Source organism: Salmo trutta, chromosome 23 (genome assembly GCF_901001165.1).
Source record: "Salmo trutta chromosome 23, fSalTru1.1, whole genome shotgun sequence".
Classification (NCBI taxonomy): domain Eukaryota; kingdom Metazoa; phylum Chordata; class Actinopteri; order Salmoniformes; family Salmonidae; genus Salmo; species Salmo trutta.
This window is the reverse complement of record NC_042979.1, coordinates 13,528,670-13,552,340: the sequence shown is the minus strand read 5'-3', so window position 1 is coordinate 13,552,340 and position 23,671 is coordinate 13,528,670. Positions and strand designations below refer to the sequence as shown.

Below are 23,671 nucleotides of genomic sequence, written 5' to 3'. Positions count from 1 at the left end.
CCACATAATTTCCCTGCCTCATGATGCTATCTATTTTGTGAAGTGCACCAGTCCCTCCTGCAGCAAAGCACCTCCACAACATGATGCTGCCACCCATGTGCTTCACGGTTGGGAAGGTGTTCTTCGGCTTGCAAGCATCCCCCTTTTCCCTCCAAACATAACAATGGTCATTATGGCCAAACAGTTCTATTTTTGTTTCATCAGACCAGAGGACATTTCTCCAAAAAGTACAATCTTTGTCTCCATGTGCAGTTGCAAACCGTAGTCTGGCTTTTTTATGGCGTCTTTAGATATAGGACTTGTTTTACTATGGATATAGATCATTTTGTACCTGTTTCCTCCAGCATCTTCAGAAGGTCATTTGCTGTTGTTCTGGGATTGATATGCACTTTTCACACCAAAGTATGTTTATCTCAAGGAGACAGAACGCATCTCCTTCCTGAGCGGTATGACGGCTAGGTGGTCCCATGGTGTTTATACTTGCGTACTATTGTTTGTACAGATGAACGTGGTACCTCCAGGCATTTGGAAATTGCTCCCATGGATGAATCAGACTTGTGGAGGTCTGCAATTGTTTTCTGAGGTCTTGGCTGATTTCTTTTGATTTTCTAATGATGTCAAGCAAAGAGGCGCAGAGTTTTGCTATCTTGCCCTTGCTGTCTCTGCCTGGCCGGTTCCCCTCTCTCCACTGGGATTCTCTGCCTCTAACCCTATTACAGGGGCTGAGTCACTGGCTTACTGGTGCTCTTCCATGCTGTCCCTAGGAGGGGTGCGTCACTTGAGTGGGTTGAGTCACTGACGTGGTCTTCCTGTCTGGGTTGGCGCCCCCCCTTGGGTTGTGCCGTGGCGGTGATCTTTGTGGGCTATACTCGGCCTTGTCTCCGGATGGTAAGTTGGTGGTTGAAGACATCCCTCTAGTGGTGTGGGGGCTGTGCTTTGGCAAAGTGGGTGGGGTTATATCCTGCCTGTTTGGCCCTGTCCGGGGGTATCATCGGATGGGGCCACAGTGTCTACTGACCCCTCCTGTCTCAGCCTCCAGTATTTCTGCTGCAGTAGTTTATGTGTCGGGGGGCTAGGGTCAGTCTGTTATATCTGGAGTATTTCTCCTGTCTTATACGGTGTCCTGTGTGAACTTAAGTATGCTCTCTCTAATTCTCTAATTCTTTCTTTCTTTCTTTCTTTCTTTCTTTCTTTCTTTCTTTCTTTCTCTCTCTCAGAGGACCTGAGCCCTAGGACCATGCCTCAGAACTACCTGGCATGATGACTCCTTGTTGTCCCCAGTCCACCTGGCCGTGCTGCTGCTCCAGTTTCAATTGTTCTGCCTGCGGCTATGGAACCCTGACCTGTTCACTGTGATTACTATTATTTGATCATGCTGGTAATTTATGAACATTTGAACATCTTTGCCATGTTCTGTTATAATCTCCACCTGGCACAGCCAGAAGAGGACTGGCCACCTCTCATAGCCTGGTTCCTCTCTAGGTTTCTTCCGAGGTTTTGGCCTTCCTAGGGAGTTTTTCCTAGCCACCGTGCTTCTACACCTGCATTGCTTGCTGTTTGAGGTTTTAGGCTGGGTTTCTGTACAGCACTTTGATATATCAGCTGATGTAAGAAGGGCTATATAAATACATTTGATTCGATTTGATATGATTTGAAGGTAGGCCTTGAAAAACATCCACAGGTACACCTCCAGTTGACTCAAATGATGTCAATTAGCCTATCAGAAGCTTCATTTTCTGGAATTTTCCAAGCTGTTTAAAGGCACAGTCAACTTAGTGTATGTAAACTTCTGACCCACTGGAATGTGATACAGTGAATTATAAGTGAAATAATCTGTATGTAATCAATTGTTGGAAAAATTACTTGTGTCATGCACAAAGTAGATGTCCTAAACTATTGTTTGTAGACTTGCCAAAACTATAGTTTGTTAAAAAGAAATTTGTGGGGTGGTTAAAAAACAAGTTTTAATGACTCCAACCTAAGTGTATGTAAACTTCCGACTTCATCTGTATAAGGAAATATATATACAGTATATATTATGTATGTCACACCCTGATCTGTTTCACCTGTCTTTGTGCTTGCCTCCACCTCCCTCCAGGTGTTGCCAATCTTCCCCATTATCCCCAGTGCATTTATACCTGTGTTCTCTGTTTGTTTGTTGCCAGTTCGTTTTGTTTTCGAGAAACCTACTTGCGTTTTCCCCCTTAGTCCTGTCTGTTCTAGTTACTGTTTTCTAGTTTTTCCCGGTTTTGACAATTCTGCCTGCCCTGACCCTGAGCCTGTCTGCCGTTCTGTACCTTGCCACACCACACTGGATTGTTGACCCCTGCCTGCTCTGACCCTGAGGCTGCTTGCCGTTCTGGACCTTTTGCACCCTATCTGGATTACTGACCTCTGCCTGCCCTTGACCTGTTGTTTTGCCTGCCCCTGTGCAAGTAACAAACTTTTGTTACTCCAGCTGCTAATCCACAGTTATTTTCTAAAAAATAACTGTGGATTAAGTTTTATCACAAGCACATACAGGTTAACTGCCAAATAAAGGAAACACCAACATAAAGTGTCATAAAAGGGTGAACAGCTTCAATGCGCCTTGGCATAGATTTTACAAGTGGACCTAAACCATGCCAGGAAAATGCACCCCATGCCATAACATATACTTTGTATTAGGGCTGTCCCCAAAGAAAAAATTATTGGTCAACTGAGAGTCGTGTTTTTTTCTCCATATATAGACACATCCTATGTGTTTTAATCAAATCAACTATATGTACTGAGCTTGTCTGATGCTTTAAGCGCACTGTTTGATTAAATAATTAAGACACACAAATGACTAGAGGGAGTTTGACTTGCTGTTAAAAAAAATGACAGCGGGTGACGGTGTGACTAGCACCTGTTGTCTCTCTTTGCTGCAGCGACCACCACAGAACATCAACAGTATTTATCGCGCTGTTCGTGTTGCTGAAGATGCAACATAATTACAGCCATTTATGACGGAAAAGTTCCGTTACCGAAATCCCTGATTTGTTTAGGAAAAACATTCCCAATTCCCTCAAACCTTGCTCTCTTTACGTGAAACATGTAAGCATCACATACACGTGACCAATAGGGCCTGACCTATAGACTATCATAATCACATCAATAAATTGGTTATAACAAACTCTGAACACCATAACACGTGACAGCAAAATGGATGTAGAGGACGTGACAAATATACGAGAAACGAGGGAATGCTTACTGGTTGCTCAGGAGGTAACGGGGAAGTCAGATGTGTGGAATACATTTGACTAGTTTTGGAAAATACTGGAGATCACGAAAAATAAGTTAAGGAGCAAGCACTGCGTGCACATTATGTGTCCGAACAGGTGCTGTCAGATTACAATATAATTTTTCTGACCGTTTGGAACAATGTAAACAACACTAAAGAGTGTGCAAAGCTGTCATCAAGGCAAAGAGTGGCTACTTTGAAGAATCTCAAATATTAAATATATTTTGATTTGTTTAACACTTTTTTGGTTACTACATGATTCCATATGTGTTATTTCATAGTTTTGATGTCTTCACTACTATTCCACAATGTAGAAAATAGTAAAAAGAAAGAAAACTGTACATTTTTGACTAAGCTTGCCCAGGCTATTCATGCAAATGTTTTATTTTTAATATTTCACAATATTAAAGTATTGGACTCTGTTAAACATATAGGTCATAGAAAGTAATACCAGCCGTGTGGCAGCTTCTTCAGAGGTGGTTGAATAAGCTCACGCCTGATGTCAGGTAACAAGTTATAGGCGTGGAAGAGGAAAGGACTGACTTTAAGAAGATCTAAAGGTCTGGTCAGGGAACGCCACCATGAACATGACAGTTAAAATAAATAGTGTTTGAGGTAAGGATGACATTTTACATTTCAGTCATTTAGCAGACGCTCTTTTCCAGAGTGACTTACATTTAATTAGTGCATTCATCTTAAGATAGCTAGGTGACCACATACGGTTCCCCTTGCAGTTCCTATCATGGGCTTTTTCAGGAGCATACCTTATTCTGACATAGTAATAGGTTTCCCATTTAGATAGAGAATTAGAGGACTGTTTGCTTGGTTCTCAGCTCTACTGCAGTTGACTGAGGATGTTGGCTTGAAATGTATTCTCTTTGATCAGTGCTATGATTGTGGGTCACTGAAACCCCCTTTTAGAAACTGTTATCCTACACTTTTGACCCATCCAGTGGTTTGTTGTGACAAGCTTTGTTTCTTGGGGCCTTTACATAACTCCCAGTAGTAATTTAATTGGCCATTTATACGACAAACTGAGTCAGTGAGAAACATAATATGAAATTGCAGTATGTAGCGTAATTGGTAACACTATATAATAATTTAATGAATAAGCATTCATACATATTATACATATTTATAAAGTGTGTATCTAAAATGTCATTATTTGTAAACATGTATAATAATTTAGGAACATTATAAGAATCCCAATTCATAAGCAATTATGGCATATGTAATCATTTATAAAACATGTACAAGATTATTCCTGAAAATTATAGTAAAGGGTAATAGAATAATCTTTACAGTAGTTTACCTATTAGCCAGTCCTCTGAACTAGTATTCATTTTGAGGCGTTTTTACAATACTATGACTCTTTTATAATGAACTTGTTGTTGATTCAGACATTTTTACAAATCTGTATCTAGAATCGTCAAGATTCGAGCAAATTTATTAATTTAAGGAAGCCACACCAGATAATGAATGTAATGTTCAGGATTGGTATCATTGTATATGTCATAGGGGTCATCGAATGGAGACCAAGGCGCAGCGTGTATAGTGCTCATTCTTTGTCTTTAATGAAAACACTTTAACAACAAAACGACCAACAACAGTCCCGTCAGGTACACTAGACTAAACAGAAACATCTACCCACAAACCCCAAAGGAAAACAGGCTGCCTAAGTATGGCTTCCAATCAGAGACAACGAAAGACACCTGCCTCTGATTGGAAACCATACCCGGGCAAAACAGGGAAAACGAAACATAGAAATAGAATTCTAGCACGATCCCACCTAGAAACAGAAAACCCCAAAACCACCCAAAACAACCACCTGTCACGTCCTGACCACTCCACTATGGCAAATGACCGCTTACAATGGTCAGGACGTGACAGTATAGCATGCATCCAGTATTTGAAACATTGTAGTGTGTGAGAGATTATTGGAAGACAGTAGAAACAATTCATTGGAATATACACAAATTATCTAGCTGATTAGTATTGTCATAGGAAAACAATGCCTTGGATGGATCTGTGTTTGATTTGCATATTTTCACAGATCACATAATATGTCATCATGGGAATACAGGGAAATGAACACCACTCCTAATCATTTTATTTTATTTGGAGGTAGGAGAGAGGGAGTGCAACAATCTCTCTTTGTCATTTTCCTCCTCTTCTTCTTGTCTTGATTGTCTGTGATAGTCATTGCATAATTCACCCTTTCCCACCGGATCCATTTGGTTCCTCCTCCTCAGGAAGTGGAGACGCCAGAGACAAGGACTGCCTTCAGCTGCTGCCTTTCTGACGGTGCCTGCGATCGCTCTGCGATGCCCTGTTCATTTCTAGCGAGGAGCTGCAGGCAGTAGCGAGAGACCACGCAGGGGAAGGATGCATTTAAAGCAGGATGTGTGCTGGATGCTGGGAGACACGGCAGCGATAGCAGCAGCAGCAGCGAGCACGGAGGGCCTGGGAAGCGCCCACACCCTCTCTCTCCTCCTTTTCCTCCCCCCCTGCAGGACCATGCTTGCGTGAGGGATGAGGCTGTGCACAGGGACGCCAGGCCAGAGCTGCGGCCTACTTCTTCTCACAAGAGCCGGGCTCTCGACTGCAAGATCTGTGAACGCTTTGCCACCATCAAATCAGCATCTTTGGTAGGCAGGCTCCCTCTCCCGCTTGGAGGGTCTCTCTCTCCATCCTCTCAGCAGCACATCTGTAGCCATGGCAACCGGATCCCGTTAATAAGTGTCGTTTTTTTCCATCCTCAGGTTCCCCCCTCCGCTTTCATGTGTGTGTAATCGTTTGGATTTATATCAAATCTCTTTCTATATCTGTTTATCGTGATGTGTTTTTGGTTATTGATTTACAAGCTGTGTGTGGACGTACCTTTAGCATTTTCATCCCAGAATAGTAGGCCTGCAAAACAGGCTCATACCTATTGAGCTCTCCATTTGTGGCTACATACAGTATGTACGTGATAGATGTATTAGCATGAAGAACACCACATTGACATTCAAGACACCCTTGTTATGTTCATGTATGTAGCTATTATAATTGACGATGCATGTGCTATGTTACTAGCATGAAATCTGAGCTGAGCAGCCATGATCATTTAGTGAAGAGGAGTGTGCATTATTTCCTGCCCTGGCTAATACTATCCACAGATACTGTACCTAATAATCCTCAAGAATGTACACTAATTAACAACTGCGCGTGTTTGTGTGTGTGCATGTTTGTATGTGTGAAAGTTATGAAAGAATTTGTGACAGGTGGTCATAGAGGCCATCTTTAGTTATAATTGATTGGACTTTACACATGTTGGACTAAAATGCTAATGAGAATATATTTAGTAAATTCTGGAATGAATTTACTGTAGTTATACTACATCAAGGGTGATATTCAGAGACTGTGATCTAGAGTACGCGCAACTACATAGAACCAAATGCATACTGCAGTTACCCTTATTTCACTTAAGGTATTCTTGCAAAGATAATAAAATATGTCAGGTTATGTGTCAGATTCACAAAGGACATTGTTCTACTGTATTTTACAGTCTACTACTCAGTGCAACTAGGGTACTCGTGTTTCTCCTTTTGTGAGTCCATATTTAACGATATAGTTCAGTACATTTTAATTGTACAGTAAGTATCTCAGGCCCTCTTGCTTTTCACACCTGACTGTTCTCTCTGTGCCCTCTGACCCCCTGACCCCTGTGTCCAGGTCACCAGGTAGATCCAGGAGCATGAGCAGGACTCTGAGCTGCGGGAGCAGATGTCTGGTTATAAGCGCATGCGGCGGCAGCACCAGAAGCAGCTGATCGCCCTGGAGAACAGGCTGAAGGCGGAGATGGACGAGCATAGGCTCCGGTTGCAGAAGGAAGTAGAGACCCACGCCAACAACACTTACATTGAACTGGAGAGACTGGCTAAACGGCACACCGTTCACACAGACAAAGAGGTGAATAATGATGTTGCATGGTAGGACAGTAGGTCTTGGTTGCTGTGAATGAAAATGGAAACTGAAGATGGTCCAGCCCCTTGATTAGATTGCATCCGTAGCATTTTTCCCTTTCAGCATAATGTCAGAATTTTAAACAGCACATCGAAGGGAGGTGATAAACAAAATAAATCTTGGACATTTCATATGTTCCCGTACAGATAAAGGCAGCTACAGCAGAGGAGAAGAGGATCCAGCAACAGATCATTGCCCAGCAAAAGAAGGAGCTGACCACCTTCGTAGACAACCAGAAAAAAGAGTACAGGCTCTGTAAAGACAAGATCAAAGAGGTAAATGCCTAAATCATTTACACATTCTTTTCCCCTTGGTCTGAGATTAAACTGTTTGCATTTTCCATGGATTCCATGCATCACCCATTAAGCCCTGGTTCTTATCTGGATGTTGCAGGAGATGAATGAGGACCCCAGTACGCCCAAGGAGGAGAAGCAGGAGCGTCTTTCCAGGCACAAGGAGACGGTGCAGCGCTCACAGGCTGAGGATGAGGCCCACCTTCTGGACCAGCAGAGGCTGGTCTATGACAGGAGCTGCCGTGCTCTGAAACGCAGGACACTGGTCAAGAGGCACGAGTTTGAACAGGAGCAAATGAGAGAGGTACAGTTCCTCTCTGATATTTAGTTTGCCATTGATGCTGATAGAATTGCCTCTAGAATTGTCACCCCAACCTCTTTTGTTAAATGGCCTAATTTGCATTATAGAAATCTGAAGTACTTTACATTCAAAATGAAATGAGGAGATGAGAAATATGTCCCACCCCAGGAGCTGAATAAGAAGAAGACCCAGAAGGAGATGGAGCAGGCCTTGATGATCCGACAGGACGAGTCCACTCAGGAGCTGGAGCGCAGGCAGCTGCAGACACTGCAGAGGCTCCGTGTTGAGCTGATCCTCCTGCAGCACCAGACCGAGTTGGAGAACCAGGAGGAGTACAACGGCCGGCGGCAGAGAGAGCTGCACAGGAAGCACGCCCTGGAGCAGCGGCAGCAGCCCCGGAACCTCAAGGTGCATAGAATCTATACTGCAGCTGTTGCACTGTACATTTGGTTTAGTAAGAGCCAATGATAAATCATTGTGTGTCTGCACATCTAGGCAAAGACCCTTGAATTAAAGTCGCACCCCTGGTCAGACTGAAGCTCAGCCGGTAGTCATAACCGGCAAAATGATTGTTTCTTACTGTATGTTTCTTACGATTGTTTCTTTCTTTCTATTTGTCCTTCTGGAGATGTTGGAGATGCAGATCAAGAAACAGTTCCAGGACACGTGTAAGGTGCAGAACAAGCAGTATAAAGCCCTGAGGAACCATCAGCTTGAGGTCTCTCCTAAGAGCGAGCACAAGGCCATCCTAAAGTCACTGAAGGAGGAGCAGACACGAAAGCTCGCTGTGCTGGCCGAGCAGTACGAGCAGAGCATCAACGAGATGATGGCCTCACAAGCGGTAAGGGCACTACTCACCCTTAACCTCCAAACAGCCACACAATGCTTACTGGTACATGTCTTTTTTTAACCCTCTCTCTCTTTCGCTTGTCTCTGTGGTCCCCCAGATGCGTCTGGAGGAGGAGCAGGAAAGGGAGTGCCAGGCATTGAAGCAGCAGCTGCAGCAGGAGATGGAGCTCCTGGATGCCTACCAGAGCAAGACCAAGGCCCAGACAGAAGCCCAACACGAGAGGGAGCTGCAGATGCTGGAGCAGAAGGTCTCCTTACGCAGGGCCCACCTGGAACAGAAGGTATGTTTTGGTTATGTTGTAACACAGGCTCACCTCTTTAAACTGACCACGTCCCTTATTTGCTTATCACTTTTGTGGTTTCAGATTGAAGAGGAGCTGGACTCGCTTCAGAAGGAACGCACTGAAAGGATCAAGCAGCTTTTTGAACGGCAGGAGAGGGAGATGGACGCTTTCGATGCAGAGAGCGCTAGGCTGGGGTTTGGGAGCTTAGGATCGCTGGACTTCCCCAAGGAGGACGACAGATGAAAATGGATGTGGTTGTGGAGGACTAGACTCTTCTCTTCTGGTGTATGGTGTAGGCATGTGCCTGCATTCTCACTGTCAACTTGACCATGGCCATCTCTACAGTGACAACGCCAGATAACCCTCTTTCTCTCTTCCTCTCTAGAGTCTTTTAGATACCACATCACAGCATAGAGCGGTCATTTGCCATGGGAACTACTTTTGTTAAACTTTAGAAAAAGGGGAAAAATCAAACAAGATTAATTCACAACACAAGTTCAACCAAGTGTGTGTAACTCGAAAGTCTTGCGTTGGAGATTACAAGAATAGAATACTTATAAAAAATAAGAACTGACTCTTTCCTCCATGCCATCATCCTCCTTTTGGTATGAATTCAGGAAATTCAGGAAATTTTAGTAAAAATTAGCACTTTGATATGTTTAAGTATTAACCCATCATGTTCATATGATGCTTAATGCGTATGTCACATGGAGGGGCATTGCGATTGTGGAATGTGAGCTGCGGACGACACCGTGGTGTTTAGCTGCTTCTTCTTTCTTTTTTTTCTCACAGAATGTGAATAATACTGTATGTGAATACTACAAGCTAAAAGAAGGTACCGGGACGGTGCCAGATCTTATATGTAAACAGTTTTAAAGAGAGATTTTACTTCATTCCATATTGTGCTAAAGCATATGGTCCTTCACTTTTTAAACAATTCCGGTACTTTATTTTTCATTGTTCAGTATTTAGGATTTATTGGCATCAGTTTGATCAAGCTGTGTATTTTATCAGAATGATTCAACTCCGTCAAACTGGTTATTATTGCATGCACTTTAAAGACACATTCAGGTTGTGAAGTGATGCATGACTCTGTCCAGAGATTTTAGCCGTTTGTAAATAAAAGTGGTCATTGCATTTTTTGTTTTAATCCCTATTGATAAGCGCCATATTTGATATGAAAATGTCACAAATGCCTTTATTTAAGTTGTGCCTATGAAGCGGGTTTTGATTTGTCGTTGTTGTTCTTTCATGTTTGTTTAGCACGGCCAATACCATTGTTTGTTCCATCCAAATTTGGGAATCATTTAATGTTCACTAATCAAAGGTCTTGTCAAGGATAATGGTGAGAATTGTGCTGTATAACTTTTGATATAAATATTTGTATTTGAGAGCATAAATAGGAGATACAGAAGCATTGGTCGCTTACTAATGACGGAACTTCACATTATACTTAGAAATATGTTTTTTTTTCTTGGTAATGCGGTAGATCAAACATACTGAAAACTCGAATCACTGAAGACTTTTATCAGATTGTATAAAAAACACAGTTAAATGGTATCACAGAATTATTGTAAATGCATAGATTTTTTTTAAAGCTGTCTGGTAATAGTTAACCAGGCGGGTGGTTGCTTTGTTCTGGGTTGCATTCAAGTCGTAGCTGTTTAGTAACCAGATGTACAATGTTTTGCAGTGTTCATTGTTGTTATTGCACATAAGGTTGCAAAATGTGTCCATTACAGTGACTGGGAAGGAAATTGCTTGGTGCTTGATTTCTAATATCACCATCAGCCTTTGACACAGACAGAATACTGGATTGAATGCCTGTCTATGGAATGTTACAACTATTTCAACATGTCCAGGTTTAACAGTTTTGAAAGATTGTTTTAAGTTGAGATCTTTAATGCAACACTGATATTTTGACAGTTGCCTCCAAACCCACACCCTAGTCCTGTTCCTCACACATTGATATCATTTAAGTGATGGAAATCACGCCCTTCCTAGTGGTAGGCTGGGCAAGTGAGATTAAGAATGTTAAAATATCTGACACATAAATGCAACAAAACTATGAACTTCAAAATACATTAATAAACAACTAATACTTTCAATGTAAGAAACCAAGTATGGCATTATTGATACCTCCAGACTCATGACTTGTGGCAAGACTTCAAGTGCCAAAGTTATACAGTAGGCTTCAGTTTTGGAATTATTTGCTGTAAATTACTCCATAGAACGGGGCATATTTTGAGGTTGGAAGGTTTTGGAGAATGTACGTTTTCTTGGCGAATGGTTTAGATCCATATGCTATTTTCTTTGGGTTGGTTTAACTTGAGACTGGTTCAAACCTGTTATGAACCAAACTGTTTATGTGGACTTATGTTATCAAGAAAGGGGACTTCCCTAAACTAAGCCACACAGCGTTTCCTGTGTGGTACAGAGATTAAATAAAAGAGATTCTCTTGAAACAAGAGGTCTGCATCAACATCCTGCATCCAATGTCAGTGCTCCCCTGAATGAATGTGCAATTATTTTATTATTTCCTGCATTATTACCGTACATGCTTTACGTAAAGTATACCCCCTGACAATTATGTAAGAAATACACAAATAGTTATAGCATATTAGATTCACTAGAAGTAACAGTCCATATTCCCCACAGTGCTGTGTGTGTGAACCGGTGGTGAGGGAAGTTACCCCTGCAGTGCTTCCTGTTTCCAAGATGCCCTGTGGTTTACCATCTTATAATGCAGACTGTGTATCTGTTTGATCTGGCTGTTGGGTAAGGACATTCTCATATGGTAGAGGGGTTGTGGCAAAAGCGGTCTACCCTCACCTGAGTTGTGCTGACAGGGATGTGGTTGAAGGAGTTCCCCCTGACATTAAACACTTCTGAGTTGAAAGGAGGAAATGTGGGTCATAATCATGAAAAGTGAAATGAGTGTACTCTTTACATATAAGTGCATGTATTCTCACAGAGCACAATGACTAGACAGGAACCTAACCAGGATTCATGTTATTCATATTGAGTAAAGCAATGATGTGTAGGTGAGTAAGTCCACACATCAAAGTCCGAGACAAGCAGAAATGGAGCAACATACATAATTATACATCACGTCTTAGGTTGGCAAAATGTTTCTGTTAAAAATAACTGTTTTCAGTATTGGCTGTTCCAGACGACTGTGTGATCTCGCTCTTCGTAGGTGATGTAAGACCTTTAAACAGGTTAACATCAGTGGAGGCTGCTGAGGGGAGAACGGCTCATGATAATGGCTGGAACGGCGCAATTGGAACGGCATCAAACACCAGGAAACCCTGTGCCTGATATATTTGATATCATTCCACTGATTCCGCTCCAGTTATTACCATGAGCCCGTTCTCCCCAATTAAGGAGGCACCAACCTCCTGTGGTTAACATTCACAAGGCCACGGTGCCAGACAGATCACCAGGACGCGTACTCAGAGAATGTGCTGACCAGCTGGCAAGTGTCTTCACTGAAATTTTCAACCTCTCCCTGACCCAGTCTGTAATACCTACATGTTTCAAGCAGACCACCATAGTCCCTGTACGGAAGAACGCCAAGGTAACCTGTCTAAATGACTATCACCCCGTAGCAGTCACATCCATAGCCATGAAATCCTTTGAAAGGCTCATCATGGCTCACATCAACACCATTATCCCAGACATTCTGGACCCACTCCAATTCTCATACCACCAAAGTTTCCTCAAAAAAATGTCCAGCACTAAGACATTTTTGGGTCTGCTGAGCGCAAACTTCAACGATGTAAAAATTCAGTTCAACTTCCAGCTTGCCTTTACTGTGAACACTGAGGCTGTACCCGCTTGAAGTTACAGTTTCAGACAGTGGTCAAGTAGGCTACTGTGGCTATTTGATCATAATGTTGGTCTACCAGAGTGTCCTACCGTCAAAAACAATGAAAAAAATGCATCCCATAACACTTTAACATGGAAATAGCTGTTTTATCATTCCGCCTACAGTAGCAGCCAATGTGTGGTGTTCAATGTTGGCCTACATTCCATGAGACCTTTGAAAAAAACATGCAGGGCTTGACATTAACCACTTGTCCTTCAGACAAGGAGATGACTGAAAATGTTTTTGTGTTGTTTGATGTAAGAAACCATTTCACAAAATACAGTCCATTATTATTCCCAAACCATTATTACAGAGAATTAAACAAATGATGCTACCCTCTGCCTATTGTCAATTTAGCTTATTCAAGCCTGTCTCAAAATACAACACTGCCTCTTTAAGACAAAAAAAGCTCTTTACCCGACTTGCTTTTCAAAGATGGCTAGCAATGTACACGTTTTGTGCTCTTTTAGGAAGCAATCACTCCCCCATTGCTTGACTACAAATTATTTATAACTGCGCTAATAACTCACTAACTAGCAAAAGATATGAACAAATGTGCACACGTTGCTACATGCAGCTCTCGTTTTGATCTCAAAGCAAGCACATCTACTCAAAACCACTCATGCTTTAAACACAGTTCAGTTCAAAGTAAACGGCACAGATCCATATATGGCAATGTTCTATTTGCATATAGGCCTACTGCAGCTCTGATTGGTTATGCCGCACCGGTCTGTGTAGAGTATGGGCTGAGTCCTGTATGTCAATGCAATTGAATCCTACTCCAATGCATTCTGACTACAACAAAATCTCTTGCATAGTTAGTTTTGTTTCGGTATGTTGCATTGAAAGTGGCTAATATTACGTTGATTCAATCACAATTTCCACAGTAAAGGGTAACGTTGATAGTGTTAAGTAAGGGGGAAAACGCTAGAAAGTTGAGTGAAGTTCAATCTCATGCTTCTCTGCGCGGGCTGATATTTCTTCTGTGTGGTAGTCCCAGGAAGCTGGGCCCCCGCACATGTGCACAGCTTAGAGGGAACATTGCATACCGCCCCAACAGATCCAGAGATGACGCAATCTCTATTGCACTCCCACCTGGATAAGAGGAACACCTATGTGAGGATGCTGTTCATCGACTACAGCTCAGCGTTCAACACCCTGGTGCCCTCCAAGCTCATCACTAAGCTAAGGATCCTGGGACTGACCACCTCCATCTGCAACTGGATCCTGGACTGACGGGTCACCCCCAGGTGGTGAGGATAGGCAACAACACATCTGTCACGTTGACCCTTAACACGGGGGCCCCTCAGAGGTGTGTGCTTAGTTCCCTCCTGTACTCTCTGTTCACCCACGACTGCGTGCCTGTGCAGGACTCCAACACCATCATTAAGTTTACAGACAACACAACGGTGGTAGGCCTGATCACCGACGACAGTGAGACGGCCTATAGGGGGAGGTCAGTGACCTGGCAGTGTAGTGCCGGGACAACAACATCTTCTCTCAATGTCAGCAAGATAAAGGAGCTGATTGTGGACTACAGGAAATGGAGGGTCGGCCATGCCCCCATCCACATCGACGGGGCTGTAGTGGAGCGGGTCGTGAGCTTCAAGTTCCTCGGTGTGCATCACTAAGGAATAATATGGTCCAACTTTGATGTAAATGTGTGCTTGTTCACAAAATATACACACACCAAAACAGTTGTGAAGAGGGCACGACAACGCTGAATTTTTTTTGCCATGGGCCTTCAGATCCTCAAAAAGTTCTACAGCTGCACCATTGAAACATCTTGACTGGCTGCATCACCACTTGGCAACTGCTTGGCATCGGTCTGCAAGGCGCTACAGAGGGTAGTGTGTACGGCCCAGTACATCACTGGGGCTGAGCTCTCTGCCATCCAGGACCTCTATAGCAGGTGGTGTCAGAGGAAGGTCCTAAAAATGGTCAGACTCCAGCCACCCAAGTCATTGACATTTCTCTCCACTACCACACGGCAAGCGGCACCGACGTCTAGCACCTAAAGGACTCTGAACAGCTTCTACCCCCAAGCCATAAGACTGCTAAATAGTTAACCAAATAGCTCCATGGACTATCTGCAATGACCTTTTTTGCACTAATTCTTTTTGACTCTATGCACACACACACTGGACTCTACCCACACACTCACACATACTTACCCTGACACTCCAACATACACACACGTACACACTCATCACATATGCTGCTGCTACTGTTTATAAATCCTGTTGCCTAATCACTTTATCCCTACCTATTGTATATGTACAGTTGAAGTCGGAAGTTTACAAACACTTAGGTTGGAGTCATTAAAAGTATTTTTTCAACCACTCCACAAATTTCTAGTTAACCAACTATAATTTTGGCAAGTCGGTTAGGACATCTACTTTGTGGATGACACAAGTAATTTTTCCAACAATTGTTTACAGACAGATCATTTCACTTATAATTCACTGTATCACAATTCCAGTGGGTGAGAAGTTTACATACACTAAGTTGACTGTACCTTTAAACAGCTTGGAAAATTCCAGAAAATTATGTCATGGCTTTAGAAGCTTCTGGTAGGCTAATTGACATCATTTGAGTCAATTGGAGGTGTACCTGTGGATGTATTTCAAGGCCTACCTTCAAACTCAGTGCCTCTTTGCTTGACATCATGGGAAAATGAAAAGAAATCAGCCAAGATCTCAGAAAAACAATTGTAGACTTCCACAAGTCTGGTTCATCCTTGGGAGCAATTTCCAAACGCCTGAAGGTACCACATACATCTGTACAAACAATAGTACGCAAGTATAAACACCATGGGACCACGCATCTGTCATACCGCTCAGGAAGGAGACGCGTTGTGTCTCCTAGAGATGAATGTACTTTAGTGCGAAAAGTGCATATCAATCCCAGAACAACAGCAAAGGACCCTGTGAAGATGCTGGAGGAAACAGGTTAAAAAGTATCTATATCCACAGTAAACAAGTCCTATATCGACATAACCTGAAAGGCCGCTCAGCAAGGAAGAAGCCACTGCTCCAAAACCACCATAAAAAAGCCAGACTACAGTTTGCAGTTGCACATGGGGACAAATATTGTACTTTTTGGAGAAATGTCCTCTGGTCTGATGAAACAGAAATAGAACTGTTTGGCCATAATGATCATCGTTATGTTTGGAGGAAAAAGTGGGATGCTTGCAAGCCGAAGAACACCATCGTGAAGCACTGGGATGGCAGCATCATGTTGTGGGGGTGCTTTGCTGCACTTTGGTGCACTTCCCAAAATAGATGGCATCATGAGGTAGGAAAATTAGGCGGATATATTGAAGCAGCAATTCAAGACATCAGCAAGGAAGTTAAAGCTTGGTCGCAATTGGGTCTTCCAAATGGACATGACCCCAAGCATACTTCCAAAGTTGTGGCAAAATGGCTTAAGGACAACAAAGTCAAGGTACTGGAGTGGCCATCACAAAGCCCTGACATCAATTCTATAGAAAATGTGTGGGCAGAACTGAAAAAGCGTGTGCGAGCAAGGAGGCCTACAAACCTGACTCAGTTACACCAGCTCTGTCAGGAGGAATGGGCCATAATTCACCCAACTTATTTTGGGAAGCTTGTGGAAGGCTACCCGAAATGTTTGACCCAAGTTAAACAATTTAAAGGCAATGCTACCAAATACTAACTGAGTGTATGCAAACTTCTGACCCACTGGGAATGTGATGAAAGAAATAAAAGCTGAAATAAATAATTCTCTCTACTATTATCCTGACATTTCACATTCTTAAAATAAAGTGGTGATCCTAACTGACCTGAAACAGGGAATTTTTACTCAGATTAAATATCAGGAATTGTGAAAAACTGAGTTTAAATGTATTTGGCTTAGGTGTATGTAAACTTCTGACTTCAACTGTACATATCTACCTCAATTACCTCGTATCCCTGCACACAGGGGCAGCAGCGGCAGCGTAGCCTAGTGGTTAGAGTGTTGGACTAGTAACCGAAAGGTTGCAAGATTGAATCCCTGAGCTGACAAGGTACAAATCTGTTGTTCTGCCCCTGAACAAGGCAGTTAACCCACTGTTCCTAGGCCGTCGTTGAAAATAAGAATTTGTTCTTAACTACCTTGCCTAATTAAATAAAAGTTAAATAAAACTAATAGACTTGGTACTGGTACCCCGTGTAAATAGCTAAGTTTTCTTTACTCATTTATTCCTCATGCTATTATTTTTCAATTTATTCTTCTTGTAACTATTTTTATTATTTTTATATTATTATTTTATTTCATTTTATTTTGCATTGTTGGGACGGGCCCGTAAGTAACCATTTCACTGTTAGTCTACACTTGTTGTTTACGAAGCATGTGACAAATACAATTTGATTTGATTTGGCTCCACCTTGGTACTTAATTTCCCAAATGTCATCACTGATCATTCATCACTGTTTTGGTCATGGTTGGTTCAAACAAAAATGGAGTATGCGGTTTATTAGTTATAAACAACACCATAGTTGGACCATCATCATCTGATGAAAAGTGGGCCTCTCTGAAACACAGATGAACCAAACAGGAGTTTCCTGACAAAATCAACTTTTGTGGGTTTCAAGAGCTTTGAGGTGTGTCTTGGTTTGGTGTTGGGGACAGAGAGACACTACAGGGTGCGGTACTGTTGTTTCCTGGCCGACTTTGTTGACTCTGACCCTTTCTTTACACTGTCTTTTACACACTGGGGAAAGTCTCCTCTTGAGAAACTTTCGTCCTGTGCGTTGAAAAGTTCCCGTGAGCCCACATGCAAGTGTAACCGATGTGAAATGGCTAGCTAGTTAGTGGTGGTGCGCGCTAATAGCGTTTCAATCGGTGAAGTCACTCGCTCTGAGACCTTGAAGTAGCTGTTCCCCTTGCTCTGCAAGGGCTGTGGCTTTTGTGGTGCGATGGGTGACAATGCTTCGAAGGTGGCTGTTGTCTGTGTGCAGAGGGTCCCTGGTTCAAGCCCAGGTAGGGTGAGGAGAGGGATAGAAGCTATATACTGTTACACAAGGGTTTCTCATGAACCTGAAAATGGGTACAGGGTCTTTACTGACATACGCTGTGAGTTCACTCTGTTTTGTTTCCTCTATATAGAAGAACACAGTTATACAGTATTTTCTTTACTGAACAAAATATAAACACATGTAAAGTGTTGGTCCACTGTTTCATGGGCTGAAATAAAAGATCCCAGAAATGTTCCATACTTTTTGTGCCCAAATGTTTATATCCATGTTAGTGAGCATTTCACCTTTGCCAAAATAATCCATCCACCTGACAGGTGTAGTATATAAATAAGCTTATTAAACAGCATGATCATTACACAGGTGCACCTTGTGCTGGAGACAATAAAAGGCCACCCTAAAATGTGCAGTTTTGTCACACAATACAATGCCACAGATGTCTCAAGTTTTGAGGCAGCATGCAATTGGCGTGCTGACTGCAGGAATGTCCACCAGAGTTTTGCCAGAGAATTGAATGGTAATTTCTCGACCATAAACCACCTCCAACGTTGTTTTAGAAAATTTGTCAGTACATCCAACCGGCAGCTAGCGACTGGAACGAGCTGCAACAAACACTCAAACTGGACAGTTTTATGTCTTCATTCAAAGTCCCAATCATGAACACTCTTACTGATAGTTGAGGCTGCTTTGCGTGATGTGCTGTTGCCTCCACCTTCTTGCCCTTTGTGCTGTTATCTGTGCCCAACAATGTTGTGTTGCTGCTGCCATGTTGTGTTGCTACCATCCTGTGTTGTCATGTGTTGCTGCCATGCTATGTTGTTGTCTTAGGTCTCTCTTTATATAGTGTAGTGTTGTCTCTCTTGTTGTGATGTGTGTTTTGCCTTATATTTTTAATCCCAGCCCCCATCCCCGCAGGAGGCCTTTTGCCTTCTGGTAGGCCGTCATTGTAAATAAGAATTTGTTCTTAACTGACTTGCCTAGTTAAATAAAGGTTAAATAAAACAAAACAGAATAAATAAAATTGATGTTGTTTTCTAAAGCACATAAAACTAACTTTGATGATTTAACCATGTGTACTTTGGATGGTGTCCATACTAATCATGTCCCTGCTTACAAATATCTGGGCATCTGGATAGATGAAAACTGTCTTTTAAAAAGCATATTGATAAGTTAGTAAAGAAGCTGGGAATACAAATGGGCTTCTTCTATAGAAATAGATCCTGCCTCTCGCTAAATAGTAGAAAGCAGATTATACAGTCGACGTTCCTATCAGTCCTAGACTATGGCGAAAACATCTGTATGAACACAGCTGCCACCTCATTAAAGCCGTTAGATGCAGTTTATCATAGCGCACTGCACTTTAATACGGGCGACAATAATAGTACTCACCACTGCATTCTCTAGCAGGAAGTTGGTTGACCCTCTTTGATGTCACATAGGTTGATACATTGCTATGTTTTCATGTATAAAGCCCTTTTACAAAAAGTCCCTCTGTGTCTAACATCATTACTAAACTTTAGACATATCAGTTACCACACCAGGTCTCACGGATGGATAACTTTGGAAATTCCTTTGGTCTCTACTGAGTTAGGTAAATCAGCTTTTAGTTTTCTTACACCTTATTTGTGGAACAATCTTCAACATGTTGTTAAATATGATGTTCTGGTGCCTATACGGCAATTCAGAAAGCTCATTGAGGACCTTATTACTGATGAATGTGTTTTGATTACCGTTTTTTTTCTTTCTGCCTGCATTCCATATTTTGATGTCTCTATTTTATGTAATTCAGTGCTAATCTGTAAAAGAGACCTTGGTCTCAGTAAAATAAAGGTTAAATAAACAATTTATAAAACTAAAAGGAATTTAAAACGATATCATATGATACCCCAACTGAACAGATTGCAACACTGCATTAACATCTTTTAAAACTTCACAACTACTTACTCTAGGAGGCGACAGCACTACTACAATGAATTGTGTCAGAGTGGGTTGACCTGTTGTGACTGGTACAAAATAAATGACCTCACATATGCATAGGTTATTATATGAATTTGTTAGCACAGCTTTTACAGTACACTACCTTAACTCAAAGATTGTAATCCATTGACAGTTATACTGTTTGTAAATGTATGTGCTCAATCCTGAACAAGGCAGTTAACCCCCGTTCCTAGGCCGTCATTGAAAATAAGGACGTGTTCTTAACTGACTTGCCTAGTTAAAAAAAGGACAAAAATTTTTTTTTTTTTTTTTTACAAATTAATATACCTGCAATGCTGTAATATATACTGTAGATACATCTGGCATCTGTGAACCCTGTGGGAGTGAGCTCAGACCACAGATAATGGTGAACATACACATACATTTAGATTTGGTATATCAAATATAGTCATTCAGGTCTGAAAAACAAATCTGGGAAATGCAGTTGCTTCACAAAGAAAGAGCTGAGCACGTCATTTCCTCCAATGACAAATGGGTGGTTTCAGTCTTTTAAAATGTTTTTCAGGGGAGTGATCATGACTAGTCTGTGTCTAACACTTGGCCTGTGTCATTGTATGGGAAATGAGTGGTCATGTAAAGAATATGTGTCCTCAGCTGACCATATCACAAGCAGCAAGAAGTAAGTAAAATGACATTATAAAACCATTATTGCTATATTTCATAATTGGTGAAAAACTATATATTCAACCATGTGGATACTGTAGTACTTGCTGTAATGTCACCTGTATTTATGGAACATCAATGTGCAGACATTAAATGAATGATGATGTGCAAATGTTGAATATACATTTTTTGTTGTGTATGAATGATTGTACTCATATGCACAGGTACAAACTTAGTATGTGTCCACTCAACTTGTATTTTGTCCTTTGCTCATTATACAGACATTTTAAATACTGTAACTGTTACCACAGCTACTTATCGCAATATATTTCATACCTCTAATTTAGATTGTCATGTAACTATGCTAAAGTCTGTGATATAGGTGTTAGTGTGGTGATTTTAATTGTCTCACCTTGCTCCTCAGCATTGCTCTCTCTGTTACTGGCCATTGATTCAGTGAGTGCTGGAGTAGTATGTAGGAAGCAACCGTGCGGGAGTTCCCTACAAAGAAGTTTGAAGCTAACCAAACTCATACACAAGGAATCTGTGGACCTCTTAAAAACATATGTAAGTCAAGGCATAATATTTGTCCAGTATTTTAAACTGGGTAGTTCGAGCCTTAAATGCTGATTGGCTGACAGCCGTGGTGTATCAGACTGTATACCATGGAAATGACAAAACATGTATTTTTACTGCTGTAATTACGTTGGTAACCAGTTTGAATACTGATTGTCTGATTGGCTTAATTATAGCCTCGGGTAACATTTACAGTTGAAGTCGGAAGTTTACATACACTTAGGTTGGAGTCATTAAAACTCGTTTTTCAACCACCCACTTGTTAGCAAACTATAGTTTTGGAAAGTCGGTTAGGACATCTACTTTGTGCAAGACACAAGTAATTTTTCCAACAATTGTTTACAGACAGATTATTTCACTTTATCACAATTCACTGTTTTAATTCACTGTTTCACAATTCCAGTGGGTCAGAAGTTTACATACACTAAGTTGGCTGTGCCTTTAAACAGTTTGGAAAATTCCAGAAAATGATGTCATGGCTTTAGAAGCTTCTGATGGGCTAATTGACACCATTTGAGTCAATTGGAGGTGTACCTGTGGATGTATTTCAAGTCCTACCTTCAAACTCAGTGCCTCTTTGCTTGACATCATGGGAAAATGAAAAGAAATCAGCCAAGACCTCAGAAAAAACATTGTAGACCTCCACAAGTCTGGTTCATCCTCATCAACAGCAAAGGACCCTGTGAAGATGCTGGAGGAAACAGGTACAAAAGTATCTATATCCACAGTAAAACGAGTCCTATATCGACATAACCTGAAAGGCCGCTCAGCAAGGAAGAAGCCACTGCCCCAAAACAGCCATAAAAAAAGCCAGACTACAGTTTGCAACTGCACATGGGGACAAAGATTGTACTTTTTGGAGAAATGTCCTCTGGTCTGATGAAACAAAAATAGAATTGTTTGGCCATAATGACCATCGTTATGTTTGGAGGAAAACGTGGGACGCTTGCAAGCCGAAGAACACAATCCCAACCGTGAAGCACGGGGGTGGCAGCATCATGTTGTGGGGGTGCTTTGCTGCAGGAGGGACTGGTGCACTTCATAAAGTAGATGGCATCATGAAGACGGAAAATGATGTGGATATATTGAAGCAACATCTAAAGACATCAGTCAGGAAGTTAAAGCTTGGTCGCAAATGGGTCTTCAAAATGGACATGACCCCAAGCATACTTCCAAAGTTGCAAAATGGTTTAAGGACAACAAAGTCAAGGTATTGGACTGGCCATCACAAAGCCCTGACATCAATCCTATAGAAAATGTGTGGGCAAAACTGAAAAAGCGTGTGCGAGCAAGGAGGCCTACAAAACTGACTCAATTACACCAGCTCTGTCAGGAGGAATGGGCCAAAATTAACCCAACTTATTGTGGGAAGCTTGTGGAAGGCTACCCGAAACGTTTGACCCAAGTTAAACAATTTAAAGGCAATGCTACCAAATACTAATTGAGTGTATGTAAACTTCTGACCCACTGGGAATATGATGAAAGAAATAAAAGCTGAAATAAATCATTCTCTCTACTATTATTCTGAGATTTCACATTCTTAAAATAAAGTGGTGATCCTAACTGACCTAAAACAGAACATTTTTACTTGGATTAAATGTCAGGAATTGTGAAAAACTGAGTTTGAATGTATTTGGCTAAACTTCCGACTTCAACTGTATATGATGGAATCATCCAAAGTCTAATGGGAAATGTAAAACTACTTTTAAGCTATTTTATGGCCAAATCATAATGGATTATAGGCTACCTGTTGGATTTTGTAAAAGTGCTTCCAAGAACTTCCACTAATTTGATATTTCTTTTCATTGATCTCCAGAAGGTCAGTCAAGGAGACATGTCAGAGCTGTTCTGCCAGATGTCAATCAACAACGTTCCTGACCCAAACATCTCTGGCCTTGACCCCTCAGAGCGGATGTTGAGCATCTACTCCCACTGTAAGGCTTTCCTACCACACCTGAAGAGGGTCACTGAGCAACAGACAGACTTACAGCCACCATCCAGCTCACTGCTGAGCAAACTCTCTACTGCCCATAACCGCACCAATGGTCTGGCCAACCAAATAAACTGCATTTACCAAACCCTCTTTCCAAACCTGCCCATCCCACCTGAGCCTGTAGACGGACCGACTTCAGTACCCCCCTCTCAGAACGTGTTCCAGCAGAAGGTCTATGGCTGTGTGGTTCTAAAGAGATTCAAGGAGTTCCTGTCACGGGTCACACGGGAACTAAGGACCCTAAAGAGCCAAGTGTGCACTAGGAGGACAACATTTGCAGACACAAATGCACTGTTCTGAGGCTGACCTATTTATTTTATTTATTATTTAATGTACACTTGAAGGTATGGAGGCTTATTGCTGCCACTGAAAGAAAAAATGGCCGGCCAATATTTTTCAGTGGCAGCAATAATCCCCTGTGCATACCACGTCATTTGAACGTCGTCATTTCTGTAATATTTGGTTGAGATGTTAACCAATGAGATTTCAATCTTCATTCATCCACTCAAAAAGACAGCCAGAATTTTGTTGTGTTCCCAATGTGTTATCGATATGCTTTCAACCATCTAAAAGCGCAACCAAATTCCATTGAAAAACAATGTCAGATTATTATTTTTTTGTCATGTAAATGTGTTATCGCTGCACTTTCAACCATTT

At 41.7% G+C, this 23,671-nt stretch overlaps 2 protein-coding genes across 2 annotated transcripts; both read left to right on the top strand.

Annotated features, from left to right (window-relative positions):
* The first annotated feature begins 5,427 nt into the window (after positions 1-5,427).
* taok3b (TAO kinase 3b) lies at positions 5,428-11,478 on the top strand. The gene is made up of 8 exons (XM_029709067.1): positions 5,428-5,910; positions 6,977-7,213; positions 7,414-7,542; positions 7,661-7,864; positions 8,030-8,269; positions 8,490-8,702; positions 8,809-8,991; positions 9,076-11,478. The coding sequence occupies exons 2-8, from the start codon at positions 7,028-7,030 to the stop codon at positions 9,235-9,237; spliced, it is 1,317 nt and encodes a 438-aa protein (XP_029564927.1). The 5' UTR covers positions 5,428-5,910; positions 6,977-7,027; the 3' UTR covers positions 9,238-11,478.
* An 8,864-nt stretch (positions 11,479-20,342) lies between these two features.
* m17 (IL-6 subfamily cytokine M17) lies at positions 20,343-23,386 on the top strand. Its single transcript, XM_029710602.1, has 3 exons — positions 20,343-20,461; positions 20,870-21,012; positions 22,838-23,386. Exons 1-3 carry the CDS (start codon positions 20,404-20,406, stop codon positions 23,312-23,314), a joined length of 678 nt encoding a protein of 225 aa, XP_029566462.1. The 5' UTR covers positions 20,343-20,403; the 3' UTR covers positions 23,315-23,386.
* Positions 23,387-23,671: the final 285 nt, after the last annotated feature.

Bases quoted from the DNA above. Each gene is read 5' to 3' on its own strand.
- taok3b (XM_029709067.1), top strand. From the start codon at position 7,028: ATGTCTGGTTATAAGCGCATGCGGCGGCAGCACCAGAAGCAGCTGATC. The intron at 8,270-8,489 runs GTGCATAGAATC...GTCCTTCTGGAG, and splicing joins AGCAGCCCCGGAACCTCAAG to ATGTTGGAGATGCAGATCAA. The intron at 8,703-8,808 runs GTAAGGGCACTA...GTGGTCCCCCAG, and splicing joins AGATGATGGCCTCACAAGCG to ATGCGTCTGGAGGAGGAGCA.
- m17 (XM_029710602.1), top strand. From the start codon at position 20,404: ATGAGTGGTCATGTAAAGAATATGTGTCCTCAGCTGACCATATCACAA. The intron at 20,462-20,869 runs GTAAGTAAAATG...CTTGCTCCTCAG, and splicing joins CATATCACAAGCAGCAAGAA to CATTGCTCTCTCTGTTACTG. The intron at 21,013-22,837 runs GTAAGTCAAGGC...ATTGATCTCCAG, and splicing joins TGGACCTCTTAAAAACATAT to AAGGTCAGTCAAGGAGACAT.